Source organism: Anthonomus grandis, chromosome 2, assembly GCF_022605725.1.
Source record: "Anthonomus grandis grandis chromosome 2, icAntGran1.3, whole genome shotgun sequence".
Taxonomy (NCBI): Eukaryota; Metazoa; Arthropoda; class Insecta; order Coleoptera; family Curculionidae; genus Anthonomus; species Anthonomus grandis.
The window spans coordinates 9,576,757-9,599,762 of NC_065547.1; the positions used below are offsets into that span (position 1 = coordinate 9,576,757).

The following is a 23,006-nucleotide window of genomic DNA, read 5'->3' on the forward strand; positions in this document are numbered from 1 at the left end:
TTGCATCGTTCCAATAAAATAAAATCTGTACGATTTCTCGTATGATAACTATGAATATCACTAAATACCTTCAATCCATCACACAAATAGTTAGGTAACAAATTATGTTTAAGTTTAAAAACAAACAGATACACATTAAATAAAACCCTTTGCTTCACAGACAACATATTCAAAACATTCAACATACATTTAATTGGCGTATACCAACTACATTTTAAAATTTGTCTCATAGCTCTATTTTGTATTTTCTTCATTTGGTTTATTTTATACTGAGGTAGATTAAATAACAAAGTCGAACAGAATTGTAAGTGTGGGAGAGCAATAATATTATAGAGTTGTAGTTTTGTATATATGCTTAAGTTTTTACCTATTCGAGTTATAAAACCGACTTTTTTTGAAAATTTTCGCATTACATAGTCAGCATGAACTTGAAAGTTTAGATTGCAATCCAACATTATGCCTAAATATTTAATTTCCCCATCATAAGTAATATTTTCCCTATTTACAGCTATGTGCATATTTTGGATTTTCGCTTCACTAAGCTTTGATTTCTTTCTAAATATGCAAAATTCGGATTTATCAGTATTTAAACATAGCTTATTAACACACAGCCAGTCAAAAATACGCTCCAAATCATCATTCAAATCTTTCTGCATTTGTTGTAAGTTTTTACCTATAATATAAAGCATTGTGTCGTCAGCAAGAAGAATAATTTTACACTTAAGTGTTACTCTAACCATATCATTAATATAGATTAAAAATAACAGCGGACCCAAAACCGTTCCTTGTGGTACACCATATTTAACATTTACAGACTCCGACAAACAATTTTTATAAGACACACGTTGAGATCTTTTATCCAAGTATGACTTAAACCACTCTAAAACAGTATTCTTGATTCCTATATGCTCTAATTTGTTTATTAAAATACTCCTATCTACTGTTTCAAAATTCAAAATTCCTCTTAAAATCAAGAAAAACGGCTAAGACATAGTTATTAGAGTCGACGGCCCTAAGAAAATCATCACACATACCAACAACAACAGACTCGCAAGAATGATTCTCTCTAAAACCTGATTGGTTAGGAATAATTATTTTATTTGAATCACAGAAGTTTAGCAACTGTTCTTTAACAACAACTTCTAAAACCTTCTCATATAATGGCACCGTATTTATTGGATGAAACTCATTATATAATTTCCTGTTATTTACCTTAGGAACAGGAATGATAGTTGTTAATTTCTAAGATTCTGGAAAAACACCATTGCTAAGTGATGTGTTAATAACATCTAAAAGACGATTACCAACTGCATATACTACGTCACAAAGGACTTGCTTAGAGATGCCACACTCACCCCCACCCACATTTTTTAGGTTTTTTATCATTTCCTTCATTCTAACCATTGTTAATTTTTCAAAATTACTAAATATTCCGGAGTTAATATTCCAGAGTTACCGTAGAAAACATCATTTTTATACTTTTTTACATAGAATCTTAAAAACTGGACAACCCTCCTACCTTGTAGCGTTATTTAATCAATTTTTACATCAGCATCATACAAGATTTGTTAATAATAATATGTTAATAATAATTTGTTAATAACCTTCATTTCTTCCAAACCATGCGTGCTGTGCTGTTGTCAGATTTTCCCGCAAAAATAAAATAAAATAAGATAGGATATCCAGTAAAATTAATATATTTACTATTAGCTGCCCTTGTTTTGTCTCGCGCACGCCTTTCGCCCTTTTTTTTCTGCCATTTGCTGTTCCATTGAAAATCTTATTGACTTATTTATGTATAGTTTAGGTTATACAGGGTTACCGCGCACAAATGCACATGATTTGTGTATTTTGTGATATCGGCCACTATGGTCGCGCTGTAGTCCTTTTTGTCCTCGAGTTATATAGTATATAGTTGTAAAATTGATTATGTATGATTTGTATATGTATATATTGGGCAAATAAAGAAATTTGATTTGATGTAACATATTATGGTTATTATACAGTATTGTTAATGACCTAAAAGTTTACGACTGAAATTCCCCAAAATGAAGTTCGCAAACACGGAATAAATCATTTGACAAAATGGAGAAAAATAACTGCAAGCGTCCAGAGTGCAAATCTCTTACATTTATTGTGGTAAGTACCAAATACGCCTATACTTAAATAAAGACCGAAATTGTTTAATTCGATTCCATACTGAATAAGTTAATGACACTTCTACAATATGGAATATAAAATGTTTAGTACATGGCGTTTCATATACGGTATGCACATTTTTGATTAAAAATTTTGATAGAAACAGAATATATAATTTTTTACTTATTTTTCCATTTACGTGTGCGCATTTATTTATTTCAGTCTTCAGGGGAAAACTTGATTCACTCTTGGTAGAAAATCTAGTTTTACTTCTTTCTACTGTGTTAGATCAAAATTTTCTCCAATTTAACAACCGTTTTTTTTAAACAAAAAGAAGGACCGGCAATGGCAACCGGCTCTTGTTTGTCGCCATTTCTTGTATTTCTTAGTAACTTAGAAACAAAAATAATGAGCAGTAATTTTAAAAATAACATCATCACTCCAGAAAAACACCCGAATCCCACCAGAATCTAAGAAATATAAGTAAAGATCAGATAAATCTCTACTTGGAGAATTACCCACTAATGGACAAACACTATTGTGGTAGGTGGTACAATAAAATTTTTTGAACGATTACCATATGTTATGTTATATAAGATTGCTGCTAATAGGCTGCAAACTGTCATACAAAATACCACTTATTATTTTAATATAAACTATCCGTAAAATGATAAAGTTGCAAGAGCGAAAAATGACACGTGTTTTCACGAATGAAGTCTTGATGTCTATATATGAATATTAAGTACTCTAAAAATTAATCTTGAACTTCAATAAGCGTGCACAGACATGTTAAATAATTTATATAGAAAAACCAGCAGCAGCACATTATTCAAATAAATAATTTTTAACCAACCTTTTCTCTTCAACACACCAACTGGGACCATTACAGAAGGAGGTGCTCCCGCGGTCTGACCTGCCTGCTGTAGAGGTGACACTGTAGAGCAATACTCCAGGGGATTGTTCGGGTTTGGCCTGAATGGGGAATTTTCCGTTTCTGGCGAATTGGTATTTGACGAAGAGGCATTGTTTGGTCTATCTCTGAAATAACATTAAAAATGTTTTTACTGTAAATCGTATTTTAAGTACAGCGTATTTATTAAGGGTTATCGTTCAGGGAATACACTACCAATAGTTTAATGTTCTGTTGGCTTATGTGGAGATTTTAATGTCAACTCTTAGAGTTTACAAATAATAACACCTTACTTGTTTATTTTTTAAAATCTTGTGGTTTAAATATTATGGTGAAAGGTCGAAACAGGATAACTTCTCATTCTGCAACTCAAATTGATTATGTGTGTACCAACATTGAAAATAACAATTTTGTGTGTAATATTATAAATTCGGGACTTTCTGGTCATGAAGATGTGGCATGTCATTTTAATATAGCTTGTAAGTCTAGCATAGTTGGCGGAAAGAAGGGTAGAATTTATAGTTGGACAAATTATAGTACAGTCTTGTAACTAAGTTGCTTGTGCGACTGGCAGAGCATTATGACTACTCCCGATCCCTTAAAATCCTTTCACAAAATGTTATGTGAGATTCAAAATGTTATGTCAGACATCAATAATGCATTTCCAGTCAGGACATTAAAGAAAAAATCTAGAAAGAATTGGATTACTAAGGGAGTTAAGGTATCTGCAAGAAATGTCAGCACTGCAAAATCACTGCACTATATTCGCAAATTTTTTATAAATAACAACAATTTTGTTAATTATTTTAACACATATAGAGCCTTGTATTGAGTAATTATTAAGAAAGCTAAAAATAATTATCGCAAAAAAAGATTAAGTAATTCATAATACTCAGAGAGAAGCTTGGAAAGTGGTCAATAAACTGAGAGGGAAGCAAAGGAATGTTTCATGCCTAGGATCAAATATAGAACCCAATCAATTGAATGAATTTTACTGCACTATTGGTAGGAACTTAGCAAGTAAAATTCCAAATTTTTATGATTTTCATTAATACTTTGATTACATAATATTCATAATACTTTGAGTCAAATTCATTCTTTTTCTTACCTGTTGATCTTATAGAACTGAAATCATGGCATATGTGACGCAAAAAAATATAATTCTGAGTGACCAGTTTTTCATTTTTAGAGTCTTTTTTAGGGACTCAACAATGGGGAGCTGCAGCGGTATTCTGTGATCTGACCAAGGCATTTGATTGCGTTGATCATGGAGTTAGAGGGCTGTCTCTTCAATGGTTTGGTTCATATTTAAGAGATAGGCGACAGCCTGTAACTGTAAATGGGGTATTGTCAAGGGAGCAATTTGTCACACATGGTGTCCCCCAGAGATCAGTGTTGGGTCAGATTTTATTTATATTGTATATGAATGACATGGCAAGTCAAGATCACAGGTAAATTTACTCAATTTGCAGATGATGCAACAGTGCTGTCTCATGATCTTAGTGCTGCAAATCTAAATGAAAGAATAAATAGGGACATTACTGTGATAAAAAATGGTGTGACTGTAATAAAATAACTCTAAATATTTCCAAAACTAGTATTATAAGTTTTAAATGCAGTTTAAGTAGAGTATCCTTGAGTACAAGTGCTTTAAAAAATTTAAGTGAAAGAACTTTTTGGGAATAGGCATAGACAACAAATTAAAATTTGAAAGCCGTATAAGGCTACTAAGCAATAAACTAGCATCAAACTGTTATGCTCTTAAGGTGGTGTCCCAGGAGGTTGAGTTTAGTGTTGCCAAAAATACTTATTTTGCATTAATTGAATCAAATCTAAGGTATGGATTATGTTTCTGGGGTGCATGTTGTGACCAACTTTTCAAAAGTGGTTTTTTTGTTGCAAAAAAGGGCTATCAGATACATTTGCAAAATTGGAGCGAGGGATTCATGCAAAGAACTTTTCATTTCACACAAAATCTTAACTGTGCCTTCTTTATTCATTTTGGAATCCGTTTGTCTTATTCATAAAAAAATATAAAAGCCACAGCAATGGAACAGGAAGACATGAATATAGCAGTAGAAGGGCCAATGATGTAACTTTACCGATACCTAACAGTACATCAATAAAAACATCTTTTATTTTCGATGTTAAAAAGCTGTATAATCATCTTCCTGCAGATATCAAAGTGATTCATAATAAAAAGCTCTTTCGAAAAAGTGTAAAAGGATTGCTTGTTGCAAAAGGCTACTATGAAATAGGAGACTTTTTAGCAGAGAGATTTTAAATGTACTATGTCCTTTTTTAACATGTTTTAATGTTAAAGTTTTAATATTTTATCGATGTATATGTAAATTTAAGTTTTAATTTTAATATTGTAATTTATTTATTTGTATTATATGTTAAATCTAGTTTATTGTATTCTTACTATATTATGGTTTGATCAATTTTTTGTTTTTTTTACAGCTTTGTCAACAAGATTTCTTATGACAATAAAGCTTATATTGATTGATTGATTTATTGATTGAATACTGTAGAAATATAAAAGGTTTCCTGAGGAGCGATTTGACGGTAAAAATATGGTTTTGGGTTATGTTATGGTGTTCATTTAATTAAATGATACACCGATGTATGTCTAAATTCAACTACTTTTATTCTCTACGCTTATAAGGTATTTACAGCTACTCGAAATCAGATGTAGTCGCGGCACCTAAACTTAGATGCGCATATTCAAATTCAATTTCAAAACGTTTATTTGCCAATATCAAAAATTACAAAACAATTGTACTCATGATGTAAGTGAAGTTAGCAAATAGGAATGCATCTCGATTATAAAAACCGTTTTTCAAAAGTACTTCTGTAAAAGACACTCTTAACTGATACATCCTACAAAACAACAAAAAAATTAAACAAGTAAAAAGATAACAAAAAAAAACCTAACGTAAATATATTTTTTTCGATACTTTTTGATCATGGGAGCTTGAAAAAAAAATTATTTATATTTATGTACACAGGGCAGGGGTAGGCAGCGACTGAATCAGGGAAGCACAGGAGAGAAAACACATCTAATATACAGTCAGTCAAAATGAAACTCGTACACCTAAGGTTTCTTTTACATTCTGTACAAATAACGTGCAAAATATTTCCAACTATATATATATCTGCAATCAGCATAAAATGTTAAAGTTGTTGAGCAAAAATATGCAAAGAATGCATGCTGAGCATAAAAAAGTACAAGAGATAAGAAAATGTTATGGTCAAAATGAAACCCGTACATCATATTTACTTTACAATAACATTAATATTATTTATAGTTAGCACTTGGTATTAAGAGCATCTGTTACTTTTAACACTCCTGTGAAATTTTTAATTGAGTTTAGTTAATTTTTTGTCCTTCTTTTACCATATGGGGCGTCAGCGTGGACAAACAAGCGTTGTAGAACGCCAATTTATTATACAACATTGGAAAGATGGAAAATCATTGCGACAAATTTCCAAAATGGTTTGTAGGCCGCACTCTACCGTGCAAGGAGTTGTGGATCGTTATAAAAGTGGAAATAGAATATCAAATAAAGTAAGGAAAAGCCCTCGAAAAATGTTTAATTCGTACGACGAACGTTGGATCCTCAGGAAAGTTGCGGAAAACCCGAAAATATCTGCACCGAAGTTGGCAAAAGAAATTGATAAATATATACGAAAAACAGTTAATCCTCACAGTCAGAAATTTTCTAAAAAAAATAATATTCATAGTAGAGTGGCTCGAAGAAAACCTTGGATCAGTAAGGTAAATAAAATCAAGAGGTTAAGCTTTGCTGAAGAACACAGAGACAAAGATTTTTTATTTTGGAAGGACGTAATTTTTACAGATGAGCGTAAATTTTGTATTTTCGGATCAGATGGACAACAACGAGTGTGGAGAAAGCCCAATGAATCTCTCAAAGAACAAAATCTACGAGCCACAGTAAAGCACGGAGGTAGTTCAGTCATGGTCTGTGGGTGTATGTCAGCTGCAGGTCCTGGAAATCTACATTTTATAAAGGGTATAATGGATCAGAACATGTATTTGGACATACTTAAGCAGAATTTAAAGGCAAGCTCCCGAAAATTCCGAATTGAAAAAAAAATTTAATTCTACCAGGACAATGATCCAAAGCATGGACATTTGGACATAACTGTCCAAAAGTACTTGAAACTCCACCGCAAAGTCCAGATATTAATGTCATTGAAAACTTATGGTCACATTTGAAAGTTGCTATAAGAAACCATGAAATTTCAAACAAAGAGCAATTAAAAGTCGTGATTCAAGAAGAATAGTCTAAAATATCACCCGAATATTGTGAAAAATTGGTGCGATTAATGCCCAATCGTTTGGCAGATGTTATAAAAAATAAAGGACTACCAACAAAATATTAATCTCTTTTTTATGTTTTTTTTCCTGTATATTTTTAATGTTGTACGAGTTTCATTTTGACTGACTGTATATAAATATACATATGATACAGGTATATCTTGTTAATTGCGAAACGAAAATCTAAGTGTAGGCTTGACCCAGTACAGCTACATGAATATGACACAACCTGAATAAAAAGAAACTGGAAAAAATCCAAATTACATCTCAATACATATTAAGCATCATACTGTGACTGCATAAGCATATTTAATCTTTCTTATACTTATAAAAAGAATAATCTTTAACAAAATGAGGCAAATTGTGCCACAAATGAACAGCAACGTAACTAAATGATTTTTAAAAAGCTGCTTTTGTATGTTGAGGAACCCTGAAAAATATTAAACCGTCTGGAATTATGGTTGTGTTCATGCACATTGAAAAGCTTTCTTATGCCGGGTTTCCACCAACCGGACACGAACTGTCCGTTTGAACAGAAAATTCGAACAGTTTTATTTTGAAAATGTTTCAAAACTGTTGTATCCCCAACGGACTTTCCGTTTACACCAGCAACGAACTGAAATCAATAAAAACTGTTTATGTCCTGTTTAAGTTTTAGTCAGTTTACATCGAGACACCGGACACGGCATTTGGGAAAATGTGGCCCGCAGCAAATATGTTAAAACAAGATGACGAGGATTTATTTTTGCTAGGAGCTGCATATTTTATTATGAATAAAAAGAACAAAAATAAACGTCAATTTTGGGTAAGACCATCTTTAAGGCAAAAGCAGAAAATGTGACTTCTAAACTATTGCAATATCTAAGAGAGGATTATATAAGTATAGGAGATGAACTGCGATCAAGTTTTAAGAACTTTTGAATTTTGAAAAATGTCAAGCACAGATTTTGAAAATTTATGTTGTTTAATTCTCCCTATCATTAGCAAGAACAACACCTACAGAGGCTCTATCCCTGCAGTGGGTCGTTTTGCCATTACATTGAGGTTTCTAGTAACAGTCTAGATGGTACAGCGGTACCATCTCTATTAAGAATTGTTTTGATCAAGGCCACTCTCTTCTGTAGTTCTTGGTTTATTTTTGTCTGGGAGAAAATCCATCAAATTATACTCAAACTATTAAGAACGAAAAAAAGAAGCCGCTTCAAACTTTTTATATTTTTTATAATTACGCCTCTCTCTAGGATACTGCGAATTAATGTTGGCCAATTTTCGCTCAACTTCAGACACCCTACACATTTTTTCTAGTTTCATAGGGCATCTATTTTTTTTTAAATTCTGTTTTTATAGTCTGCGTGTTTAGCATCCCATAAGCTTCTAAAATTGTTGTAGCCTTCAATTAAATTGGCGGTTTCCTCCACTGTCCACACTTTTTTCTAAAAGTGCATATACCGGTTTGTATGCGTTAATATTTTGATACAAATAAATTAAAATACTTACAATAGACATTGCGACGTTTTTCTTTGACGTCGATGACAACAACGAAATTAAAAACAAACTGTCTTAAGACGTCTACACCAAGCAGACAAACATTTCTAGAACGCGCGGACCCTTTGAAGTTACCGACACTCGCCGGGACACTGTTTGTGTTCGTAAAAACTATATGGTGGGTTCCCGACTTAAATTCTGTATATAAAGAGTACATGTGATATTTGCGTCTATTTGACATTGAAAAAATAAAATGATTATTAAGATACGGGGTTATATGACTTTTGTAGCAAATATTAAAAAATAAAAACGCATACAGGAATTTTGCACTTTTTAAATAAAAGATGAAACTGAGGATGTAATTGCGTTATTGTAGATTACATCACCATAATCAAACAATGATAATATTAAAGAGATGTACAAAAAATACTTGGTTTCACTTGGTAAGTGACGCTTTAGATTATTTAAATATTTGAATTTTTTTGTTTATGTGGACTGAAAAAATTAATACCCAAATTCTTTGCTTCATTAACCACAGGTACTATTGTCTTGTCTATTTTAACCATAAAGTCTTGAGAAACATGTTCTATGTTATTTCTACTGGATCCTAGAAATAAGAGACACGATTTTGAAGGGTTTAGTTTCAAATTGCGAGCTTTAGCATATATATGTAAATTATTTAAGTCGGAATTAAATTGTGTTTGTGAGTGTAGTAAGGAGTTTAATATAAACGATGTATAAATCTGAGAATCATCGGCGTATTGTTGTAGTTTTGAATAAGACATGCGCTATCATATCAGCTATGTATAATGAGAAGAATATAATATCAGATTTTGAGTATAAGAGGTGAGAATCAATCTCCACGCATTGAAACCTGCTGGTCAGGTAGGATCTTAGTAAGACAATTGAAGTATTAGAAAAACCAAAGAAAGTTAATTTAGCTACTAGCATATCATGATTTAGAGTGTCAAATGCCTTACTAAAATTTATTGTTAATTGTTTTTGTTCTTCATAGTGCTTGATATCATTCATAAGATTTACAAGACGAGTAGTTGTACTAAATTGTTTCCTAAACCCGGATTGACATTCAGGTATAATTTTATAAGAATTTGAAAATGCAATAATTTGATTATACATATGTATCTCTAGAACCTTACACAAAATAGATAAAATACTAATAGGGCGTAGATCTTTAGCTTTTTTGGGGTTTGAGACTTTTTGGGGAAATTGATTTTCTAAGATACAGGAATTAATAATATTGAGGAGCGGCGGTTTGCTACAGAATGGGAAACAAGTTATAACATCTCTTATTGATAATCCATCATGGCCTACTGAATTAGTATCTATTGATGCTATAATATCTTTTAAAGTAATCTCATCCATAAGATTAAAATTTAGTAAATTGGAGAAATTGAAAGCTTTTTTTATTTTCATAGCAGGAAATTTTTTCATATCATGACAGGTTAAGAATTGCGGTAGTTAGGGTTGTTAACCTTCGTCTTCCCACGTTAGAAAAGTTACGTAAAGTCCCAAGTGGGGTACATTTGTACCCCATCATGAAAATGATACTACTGATACATTTACATGTTTTTAATTATACAAATACATAAAATAAACTTGTAACTAATCAAATTATAAAAAAAAACATAGTTAATTTTCTTTGCACTTCACTACTTTCACATGATGTTCCGCGCATATGAAATTTTGACACTCCTTGCAAAGTTGTCTAGATTTGCGATCTCTATTTCGATCACAGAGATAACAACGTCCACTTTTAAGTCTTTTATTTTGGTTTTCAACTGGAGGAGACGCCAAGTCTGAAACAACATCGCGCATATACTGCCTTAGCGTCTAGCTCAAGCGTCCTGAGTTATTATATCTTCGTACAATATATTCTCCTAACTGAAGCAAAAAATATCGTCGGTCGTCCTTAGATTTTTGGATACTTGATATCCCATAAAATAAAAGAGTTTAGTGCCGCAATATCTAATAATTGGCCAAAAATTGACATTGGCCATCGATTGCAAATTCTGCGAGTATTGCTTTACCATTTTATCTGTGGTGTCTACAGCACCCTTTGTATCATTATAATGAAGTATAATATGAGGTTTATTCTTATATTTTTCATCTGCAACAGGATCATCATGATGTTTCGTAGACAATAAAATAACTGCTTTGCCTTTGCTAGGTGTATAAGACACAATAGTATGTTCTTTTGTGAATGCAAACATACTAGAAAATTCAGGCCTAAATAATTTGGGTTGCAACTCGTTTGGAATGTATGACTTATTTTTTCTGAGGGTTCCACACAGGGTAAGTTTTTTTTCAGCAAGCTTATCTGCCAGTGGTAGACTTGTAAAAAAATTATCAGTGGTTACTCCATATCCAGTGACAAGGGGTTCAACAAGATCCAGAACCACTGTCTCACCCTGATTTTTTTCTGATTTGTTATTTATTTTACCAAGATAAACCTGTAAATTTGCACTGTACGAATTTTTACTATCCGCCATTGCCCAAATTTTAAGGCCATATTTATCGGGCTTACTTCTCATGTAAACTCGAAAAGGACATCTCCCTCTGAAGGAAACAAGTTACTCATCTACAGTAACATGTGACCTAGGTGAATAGGCCATGATACAAATCTAAACAAACAAATCAAAAACTTCTCTAATTGGCGCCAATTTATCGTTTATCTTACGCTGAGGTCTAGTAGAATAGTCGTCAAATCGAATAAATGCTATAAGCAACTGAAATCGATTACGTGACATACTTGCCGGAATAATAGGCCTGGAATATTTCTTATCTGTACACCGTAACATTTTTTGGGGCTCCTTGGTTGCTTGAAGCGCTCCTTGGATCAGCAGGATTCCTAGGTACGCCTTGATTTCCGTAGAATCGGTAAGCTGCCAAGTTCGTTGCAATTTATGTGGATATTTTTCATTCCATTGTCTTATTACCTATAACAAAATAATTCTTAATAAGTAACAGTAAAATAAAGAAAACTAATAATACTAATAAATAATATCAAATAAAATTTTAAATAAGGTCAATGAAAAAGGAAACTTACCTCTTCAGCTTTTCTATTCGTTTGAACTACTAATGTATTCAATATATTGTCTGACATGAACAGTAAAAAAGCTTCAATTTCAGTGGTAAAATTTGAACTATACGGAGTAAGACCTTGTTTATTCTTTATTATATCTTTAGTTCCTCTGCGTGTCTGAGGATTCTCTATCCTCTCCTTTTGACCACTGGGTACCATCTTTAGATTTATAAAATAGATTTCCACCGTCCATAGACTCTTGCTGTTCCTGCTCCACAGATGTGCCTTGACTGTCACTATCGCATTCAGTAAGATCCGACTCCTCGTCATTTATTTCCGGTTCCCCGTCACTTTCCTCATCGTCAGACAAAATTACGTCAAATTCCCCTATTTCATCATCGGAGTCTGCATATAATAGCCGATCTAATTCGGCATAACTAAGGCCTTTCGACATTTTTGATTAAATTTTAAAAAAGCGAAATGCCACAAAACTCGCAAAACTAACTGCTAAAACAAAACACTTCAATGGCTTTGAAATAAATAAAACAGTAAATAAGTCTGCGCACACTGCAACGATCACTCTTATCAACTAATGGTCTATTTTTAGAAGCAGCGCGCGCCGGATCGAAGTACAAAGCACCGCCAAGCCAGTAGGCGTGCATTCCCACATGGGGTATAAATGTACCCCAGGCTATTCAAACAACTTTATTTTTGAAAAACCGAGAAAAAAATGTGGTTTAAAAGGCAGTAAATATTTACAAAGCTTTTATTAACAGAAAATAAAATTCTTCACAAAAAATAAGCTTTTTTTGGGCAAATATGCAAGAAAAGAGATGTATGGGGTACATTTGTACCCCACCCGGAAAGACGAAGGTTAACTGGCGCATTTTGTGTTCTCATTTTCTTAGAAATTGTTCAATATTTTTGCGAAATAACTAGAATTTTCTTAAAAGGGTTTAAGTCAAATAATTCGAATAATTTGATATGAGAATAATATGATTTGATATTTTTTTTGTGAACATACTGAAAAAAAAAGAATTTTTCAACCACGATCAAAGAACCGCCAAATTTGTAAAAACATTTTAAAACTGAATATATAAAAACGTTCCTGAGATATTTACAGAATACATTGTCCTATCGATTATTACTTACTTGCTCAATATCTCATAGCATTTGTTACAGACTCTAGCTTCAGCGTCCAGATACTCCAGCCAATGTTTTAAGTTGCAACATTTAGAACATAACACCTAATAAACCAGATTCTTTTTTAGGAAAGTCCTTTTTTTTTAAAAACAACTTACCAATCCACATGCCCTACAATGATGCCGTCTTTTAACGATCGTAAATTTCATGTCGCAATGTAAACATAAGGACGTATCGGCGTCCGGGATCCATAAAGGTGCCTCTTTGCCCAACCAGGATTTATCCTGACTGTTAAACTGTGACACATTTGAGGCTTGCCCTTCTGTTCCCGCATTGTTTAATGTTTCAGGGTTTTCCGGTTCTGTGGAAGTAGCGGTGCCATCCTCTGCCTGTTCTTGAGTAGGCTCGTTTGAGTCTGTACCTAAATTGAATAGTATTGCATTTTTTTTTTTTTTGAAAAACCTCACATATACCTTGAGATTCAGCATTTTTTTGTTGTTGTCCCCCAATTCCTTGTAATCTCGCAACTTCGTTTTCAATATTGACGTTTTTCACTTTCGGTGTTTTCTTAACGAATCGTTCGCTGTTATTGGGATCGTCTTCGACGGAAACGGTACTAGCTGTACTGGTACTTTCCGTACTACAATCTGAAAAAGTGGGACTCGCCGAACAGCTTGTGTAATCCGTTGATTCTACATCCTGGACTTTTGGCTTTTTAATAGACTTGTTTACGTAAACGTTGTTGTATGGGGTAGAACCTGGACTGCCTGGAACCATCAGCAATAATTAACAAGAGAGAATAGTGGTTGAAGCTTTAAGCATAAGGCCAATTCTAATAAATTAAAAGTGAATTATTTTTTGTGACCTCAGTGTGTCTAGACCAAGAAAATCCTGTAAATCTTTAGAGTTATTACGGTTTTACAATTATTATTATTACTAACGAAGACGATCTACATATATAGTCTTGAGGATGATCTCGTAGAAAAACGTGGATCGAAAAATATATAAATCGATCGTCTGAATTAGTTTTTTTTTATTAATATCAAAAAAAAAATTAACTTTAATAACATAAATGATAAGTTCTTGAGCTGTTACAAGAAAAATCGTCTTGGTTGGGTGTTTCAAATTTGAGCCTTAACATGGGTATCTCGGAGTCTATAAGAAATGCGAAGATTAAATAAAGGCAAAATTCTGAGTTTTTGAGCTTGACAATATGCCGTTTAAAAAAATTAAAAATTCCGAATGGTACCGGAGATATTCGAAAAAAATCCGAGAAATCGATTTTATTTATTTCTCAGCTTATTTCTTATTCGATTTTAAAGTAATTTTCACATTTTCATTGCCACTTGATGGTGTTTTTAGATTTTTAATATGACGTTTCGTCTTTAGCCAAACATCATCAATTTTGCTTTTTCTTAGGGCGCCATATTCTATGTATTCATATCTTTGCAGAATTTGCTTTTAATTGATGTATCACAAACAATATCTTTTATTTTGAAAAACCTGGATTCTTAAAAAATTAAATTTTCGTAATAGGCTGTGCATAAATTGACAAGACAATATTTAAACTGTTAATAAATGTTACAAGTTATAAATATAAAATAGACAGAAATAATAGCAAAGCAATAACGTAGTAGTGCACACGAATTAGTTCAGGGATACACCCTTATTATTTTCGAAACACCTGTTAAATTTCCAAAGAGACTAACTCAAAAAAAACTAAATTTCTTAATGTTACCCTATTGCCAATCGATTATTCAAAATCCGATCTTAAAAACTGGTAATAAGAACCTTCGGTAAGAGTTGCATTAATCCAAGATTTTTAATGTGAGTTTAAGGATTCAATTATTGATCTAGTGTTAACAAACCATCAGAATATGTTACAAGCCAAAGTATTAGAAAGTCACTGATCACTACATAATTTAAATTTTGCACAACAATGTATATTCAAGAGAGCCAAGAATCTTGAAAAGTAGAGGAAGATATATTGATTTTATCAGCTTAAACAACCTAGTGGAACAGCGCAATTTTAATTTTGATCATGCTAATATGAATGAAAAGTATAATGAATTTATTAGTATCATAATAATTGCATTAGGTGTTATAGCTCCGTTAAGAACAGTTCAAATTTATCCTAGATATAAAGTTTGGTAGAATGATGTTGTGGAAGCTGCTACTAGAAATAGGGATGTAAGTTCTAAGTTATATATAAAAAAATACAACTTCTGAAGACTTCAATATTTACAAAGAAAAAAGGAATTTGGCAGTAAAAATAATAAGGGATGAAAAGAGAAAGTACTATGAAGATAAAATATATGGAAATAGGGAAATCACTTTGCAAGAATTTATACCAAAAAATAAGAAGTGAAGAATTTACAGGAAGTGGACATTAATGGCGAAGTTATTGATATTGAACATAATTTACCACACAAATTGAATCACTATTTTATCTGAGCGAAATTGATCGCTCAGATCAAATGATAAGCTATTATTCTAACTCCAAGAAAAACCATTAGATGGTACCGCAAGATTTTTTTCCATTTATTAGATGTTTCTGTATGGAATGCCTATTATCTATACAAGAAGTTGATTCATCCCAAATATCAATTTTTGCCCTTCAGCGAACTAATTATTAAAAGCCTAATTGGTGTTAAAGTGAATGAAAAAGCAGAAAAACGTGCCACAGCTGAAGTGGATTCTAATAGAAATTCGTTCCATTATTTAAAACCTATACCGAAAGAAAACCAAAATTCAACGCCCTCTAAACGTTGTCAACAATGTTCTAAAAATAACATGAGAAAAAGGACTAGATATCACTGCCCCCAAGTGTGATACAAGTACAGGCTTATGCATTCATCCTTGTTTCAAGGTATGTAGTTTTTGTATTCCTACTTCAAGAACGTGCTCAAAATTTGTTATTTTTTAATGATCTAAACAAACATTAACCCTTTGGGACCCAATTTTATTTTTAATGATTTTAAGGATGTTTTTGCGAGTTATGGTATTTTAAGAGATCATTTGACAATATATACTAGTTAAAATAAAAAAAATATATACAGGGAGAGCAAAAAATTGTGGGAGAAATATATCCCAGCGGGATTTTTAGGTGGGTTATAAATATCCCTAGGGGCCAAAAAAACACATTTTTGCATTTCAAAATTTTTATTTGTTTTATTCACAAAAAGACAACCCGCAAAGGTAAGTATTTTAGGACGAATGATAAAGCGCAAAACAATGCTTGCACAACCCTACATCGCACATTGCACAAATAGTAGTGGATCTACGTTCCTTTTTCTGAAGAGCGCAACGAGCACATCTTCGCCGTTTCGATGTTTCTATTGGAAGGTGATCACCCACATTTTTCATTACTTTTGATCTCTTTGATGGCCTTCCACAACTGTTTCTTCGAAGTTTGACTGAAGTTTGCTGTTGTCCTTCTTCGAATAGGTCCTCTGCTAAGGTAAATAAAAATTCCAGTAAGGGTATCGTTTTTTGGGTTCGACGTAAGTCATTATATCGCTCCGTTTATAGAAGAACGTCATAACTCAAAAATTAATATTTGTCAAAATAGAGGTTTAAACATTAATGATTTTTTACTCTTTTGTAACAATTTAACCTTGCAGACAAATTAAATCCTTTTATTGTGATTTTAGACCTTAAAGTATAGTGGTTAACAAGTGACATGAGATTTACACTTGAATTGAGAAATTTATGATTTATGAACACTTGTGCTTTCTTCTCCAAAAAAAAATGCATTATTTAATTTTTTTTAACTTTATTTTTATATGTCATATTGTGACTTTATTTAAGAAAAATATGTAAACTTTTTTAATATTGTGACTTTGTCTTTTTTTGTATTAAGGAAGTACAAAACTTATAATAAGGATACAAACAGTAAATATCACTTATTATAGGTTATTGTAAAAATCTGCATAACATGATGGAATGCCTGCATCATTTACTAAATCTGGAACATCTGACCGCTTACGTTCACTAATTTTTATTTTAGACTTGTATGCAGATTTAAGAGTCTGTGATATTACGTTACTCTTACCTCGAACTGCTTTGATCATCATTTCCGAATATTCTTCATGAGAATACGACGTTTTATAAAAAACTGTAAGTGGATAATTTTTTTCAATTTTAATAATTGTCATATCGCTTAATTTATTCTATCCAACGAAATTTCCAATCCTTCCATTTAAATGTTTTAAATTTTAAAAAAATCCTTAAAACTTAGCTCCTTTACTTGAAAAGGCTTACCACTTTTTTTGCAGTTCGAATTAAAGTTATGTACTCGTTAGGTAAATATATTGGGCTTGATTTAGGTAGAGCTTTACTTGCCGTTCTATTACGGAATGTGCACAATCCCCCTCATTTTGCGTATGTCCCGTTACAAGGAATTTATGGCATATGGATCTAATATTAGGATACTTTCTTAGAGCATACGTATACATAGAAATTATGTACTTGTTTTTTTGCTATCCAGCGTAATTATCCGAATAAAAAACCAATTCAAGATCGTCACATTCGGATCTAGCCTGTGGTGTATGTTCTAGATAGCTCAGCAAGCAAGATCCTATTTCATTTGCTCCTCGATTGCCATTCGTTTCATCCCAGACATAGCAGAAACATTCATCTAAATTTGCTATTCCTTTCATTTCATAGATGGTAAAATTTAAGACATTTAATTTAGACTTATAGTAGAAAAGAGACACAATACCCTTGGGGCATGGCCGGACAGCTTGTAAATCAAAAACAGCGACTACATAGTTGTCGCTAATTCTTGTCTTGTCATTATCTTTTTCTAATCGCGATAAATCCTTTTCTATGATATGGTTTTCGTAAAAATTAGGACAAAAGAACAGTCTCTCTTGCGATTTAAGTAAGAACTGTCGTTCTTCCACATAACCGATCAGTTAAACAGATGAAGTGTAAAACGACACTTGTGCCAATTGTCGGTTATGTTATGAAGTGCATGTTGTGACGGTCTTTCACATAATTATTAATAGGTTAGATTATGAATTGTTTTTATAATTTATCTACAAAATGCAGTTTTTTGGGTTGTGACGTTCTTCTATAAACGGAGCGATATATTACCCAGCTGTTAACAACAGCAATCATCAAAAGTCGATAAAATTCTTTTTTCCACCATTTGCATGATTTTCTGCCAAAGTCATACACACCACTCATCTGATCAGCCAGATCCACACCACCCATGATTTCATTGTAGTATGCAATAGCAGTGGAACATGGTACGTCAACTCTCTGCCCAGTCTTGTCTTTTCTCTTCACACAGGTCATATCAGAGGTATGGCAGTTACTCACCTATGGCAGTTCACCCCTAGACATTTTTCGTTTTTCGATGAATTTTTTTGGCATGTCTTTTCTTGTAATAATGGCTGTTCCCACAGCTGGGTATTGGAGGGAATCCATCAAACGGACTGATGTAAAAAATCGATCAAAGGCCAGAAGTACGTTTGGATTTTGTATAGTTTCACATAATTTTTTTACAATAGTTTCGCCCAAAGTTCCGCTCCTTTCAACGTCGTCCTTGCCGCAATATACATTTGCATCGTATGTATATCCTGTTTTGGCATCACATCTAGACCATAATTTTATGCCTCTTTTCACAGGTTTTTGGGGCATATATTGTTTTAGTGAAGATCTTCCTTTGAAGCCCACGATGTTCTCGTCAATACTTTGACTTGTACTGTCGGATCGATATTTCTGAAACGTATATTTGAAGCAAGATAGAAGCTCTTGTACATAGTAAATCTTACTGGCCCCTTCTGGCTTGACTGGATTATTGAAATAAAGCTTGGATAGTAAAAACAAACACCTGTTTTTGGATATGGCCGATTTGATGGCCTTGTTTCCCAAAGATGGATGCGATGACCAGTAATGGCGAAGTTTTGGCACCTTATTGAAACACATAACTAATGTGCAGCCAATAGTAATCATAATCTCCGCCTGCATCAGTGAAAGTCGCCTGCTTTTTTTTTATTTTCTTTGTAAATTTTGATTCGCTGGTTTGTAGACTCAGCAATAAAAGTAAATAAACTTCGAGGACAAATTTTAGTGAATATGTCCAGCGGGGAGGCATTTGCAGCAATTGAAGGATGTATAATACATTGACTTTCATTTGGAATGCTAAGTCTTGGGACATAGGTATTTGTAGGAAATGACCAAATTATATTACCAGTTGTAACAGGAGTTTCAGCCTCTTGATCTGAATTTTCAGCAGAAATAACGCCGTCGTTGGGTTGGGTTAGGTTCTCGTTTGCATCACTTTCAATGTCTCCACTATCTTCGTCCGAAGTATCCGAGGACTGATACAACTTGTCGGACTCTTCACTATTATGGAATGGGTCTTCTTCTGAGAAAGAGTCTTCATATGGGGATTGCACCTCTTCTCCGGATGACAACTCTTCTAAATTGTCAGCAAGATCTTGAAGCTCTGCCTTAGTCAACTTCTTTCTTGACATACTGTAAAATACCATTGGGATATAAATCACCCTATTAGAAAACCCACTGGGACACATATATCCCATAGTCAAATATTGCACCCAAAAATGCAAAAACTGAAACAAAAAAACCATCAAAATACTTTGCTATTATATATGCTGAACTTACCTAAACAGATTGTTTCAAAAACCACACAAAAACTATCAAATTTGTAAAAAAAACAGTGTCAAAAACCAATAACGTGCTCGCTTTTCGGCGTTTACAATCAGATTGACCTCCAAAAAGCGTGTCGCTGCCTGTCGAAAAATTGTTAAAACCTTAAAATACCCGCTAATGACAATTTCCATTAAAAACGGTGCAGATAGCGCATGATGCGTGCAGATATGTTATGAAATGTATGTTGGAATTTATTTGTCCCATTGGGGCCGAAAGGGTTAAACCACTTTTATTTCTAAAAAAAATGTCATGTTGGTTTGTCTGGTTTGTGTTTCGTTTTTGTTTGTATAATATACACGTTTGTGGTAATTGTATAGTGTTTATTAGTTATTTTTTTTTAATGTAATATGGTAATTATTAAGTAACCTCATTGAATAAGATTGGATAATATTTTTTTGACTAAATAAACGATATACATATATATAAATACGTGCCCAAACATTTAAGCTAAATCGCACTTGTGCCCGAATTTTATTTTCTTAATTATTTAATTTAATTTCTTTTAAATTAATACAAATACCATTTGACTATATATAATATATTTGAATTATTTTAGTTATTTTTATTGATTTGCCATTAACTTGAAATGTTGTTCAAGTTCTTCTAAGTTTTCGGAATCATTTTTCATAATTTATAGGCATGACGTAATGTTTTAGTTTTTCCAGGCATTTGAAGTAATTTTTTATGTTTTCTAAGCTGTCTTTATGATATTATCAAATTCATTTTTCATTTTATGTTAGCAAATTACGTTAAATGCATGGAAGAAAGAAAATTACGCAAAATTTCTGGAAAATAATTAAACAAATTCTTGACATTTCTGGAAGGTGTAAAAACTTTCATCAAATGTCTGAAATAAAATAGAAATATAATCCAGTTTTCTAGGGAACCTACATAACTACGGTAAATGTCATAAAAAATCACTCCAAGCATCTGGAAAATACAAAAAATTGATTCTTCAAGTCTGGAATAAAACAATAATTTATTTTCAATGCCTGAAATAATTAAAAAATGACTTATAATTATAGTTGGAAAGCTTATAAAGAGTCTAAGAACATGTAAATTTCTCAAATTAAAAAAATAATAAAAATACAAATTCACCCTAAAAACCCAAAATTAAAAAAAAAATATTTCAGATACCTGGAACACGTGAAAAATGACTTCGAAATCCTGGAATAAAAGAAATCATTATTCCAAATACTTAAATAATAAAAAATTGTTCAATAAACTTAAAACCAATACAAAACCAATACAAAAATATAAAACCATAAAAAGCTAAAATTAAAAAAAATATATTTTAAATACTCGGAAGACGTTGCAAAAAAGTCCAAAATCTTCGAATAAAACGATATTTTATTTGAAATACCTAGAATAATATAATGCTCGAAAAACAAAAAAAAAACAGCTTTTTCAGTATCAGTTTTTGAGCCAAATGAACTTTAAATGGTCGCTAATCCATAGCTCACTAAGAAAGTTTTCTTTAGAATATTTAGAAATACTCTATATAAGAAATTTAAAGTTTAGAAATACTCATGATGATTGATTTTGGAGACTGGGTGCTTGATGTTTTGATTGAGTGGCCACCAAGGTCATCGCATTTAACCCCATTAGATTTTTTTATGGGGCTATGTGTATAAATCCAAAGTTTATGTGTAGTCCAAATAATGTTGATGATTTTAAGCAAAAAATTTGACAAGAAGTTAGACTAATAGATAAAAATGTGCAATAGGAAGATATTTACTGACTTCGAAAAAACACTGAAATAAATGGACAACAAATTGAACATCAATTAACATAAATATTGTATAGATTTGAATTTTTTAATGTCGTATGTGTTATTAGTCTATTACGTCATTTGGCAAACCGCTGACTAGGCATATGGTATGCTACCCAGAAATAGTCCATCTTTTCTCAAAAAGACTGGCTTACATTAAATAGTAATGAAAACAAACTCCAAGTCAGAGGGTAGGATCTGATGATGCCTAGTATGGGCGAAACACGTGTAATCCTCTAACATTAATTTAATAATTTGAGACCTGTGACTTGAAGTTTATTTTCATTACTATTATATGGTATGCTATACAAAAAGTATTCAGAATATATCGTAGAATATATCTGTAAAATATCATAATATCGATACCTCAGTTCAATAACGTAACAAGTCAAAAAAACTAATTTGAGTTATTACAATCATAATATTCCTAATATAACATTTTACCTATTTTAAAAGTGAAACAACTCGTATTTAATACTTTAATTCATAGATGGCGCTCCATAAATCTGAAACAACTCGAAATCGGTCGTTGTCATAGTTCGATAGTGTAACAATTCACTTGTTACAGTATTGAATTATATTGATCCCTATTTCATTGTGACACGTGCATTTCGAATTGTTACAGTGCTCTTAAAAAACACGAGTGAATTTACGCAAAACAAAGTAAATAAAAAGCCCTTTGAGTCTCGTGTTGAGTTGTTGTTACGTTTAGCGAAAACCGATACCAAGACCGAGGAAAATTCAGCGGTAAGTACATTAATTTTATTATTTTTATTTATTTCGAGATAACCTTACTTTGTGCTTAGTTTTAATAGGCTTTTATAATGTATGCACAACTCACAATTTTGATTTAGATATTGATTTTTCTTTCAATTCTGTTCACAATGTTTTAGTAAAATGTTTTTAGGAAAAAAAAAATTATGTTGTAGGAACTATTACCGAGACTATCTAGACCTACTGATAATGATCTATATGCGAAAGTATTATTAATGAGAATAACTTGAATTTACCAAGCCACTTAGAGAAACATTTTTCTGGTCATGAAGATAATATAATTTTATTACCCGAAGATGATTTACGAGGAGCAAGTAAATATATTGCGGTTAGTTTTTAAATTTAATAAGCTTGTTGCTTTTTTTAGTATTAAGCATAATATTAAATTAATTTAGGAACTACCATTGTTGCCGGTAGATAACTGCCTAAATTTTGATAATGCGCACAGTACTTTTGAAAACAATAAACCTAGTACATCTGACCTTAACAACTAAAGAAGACATTGACTGAGAACTGGTCAAATAAATACATAGAAAAAAATAAAGTGAGTTCATAACTTTAAATAAGTGATATTTTCTTTAATCAAGAATTGTGTTTTAGGATTCTGACATCTTTGATGAAGATAATGACGACAGTATTGCAGACAAAAATTACTAACCGTCATCATCCGGGTTATCTGATTCTGCAGATAATAATATTCTTTTAACACGTC

General features: G+C 32.1%; 2 protein-coding genes across 5 annotated transcripts in view; one reads left to right on the top strand and one right to left on the bottom strand.

Moving 5' to 3' along the window:
- Positions 1-23,006, top strand: part of LOC126747097 (uncharacterized) — a 326,191-nt gene that overhangs the window by 162,799 nt on the left and 140,386 nt on the right. The window lies entirely within an intron of this gene.
- Positions 1-23,006, bottom strand: part of LOC126746999 (zinc finger FYVE domain-containing protein 9) — a 78,368-nt gene that overhangs the window by 40,065 nt on the left and 15,297 nt on the right. For 3 of the 4 annotated variants that reach the window (XM_050455475.1, XM_050455469.1, XM_050455490.1), the window contains exons 5-8: positions 13,539-13,832; positions 13,224-13,486; positions 13,075-13,169; positions 2,993-3,177 (exon numbers count right to left, since the gene is read on the bottom strand). In XM_050455475.1, the coding sequence (XP_050311432.1) occupies positions 2,993-3,177; positions 13,075-13,169; positions 13,224-13,486; positions 13,539-13,832 (837 nt within the window). The remainder of the gene's footprint in view (positions 1-2,992; positions 3,178-13,074; positions 13,170-13,223; positions 13,487-13,538; positions 13,833-23,006) is intronic. The other variant, XM_050455481.1, reaches the window with a different exon arrangement.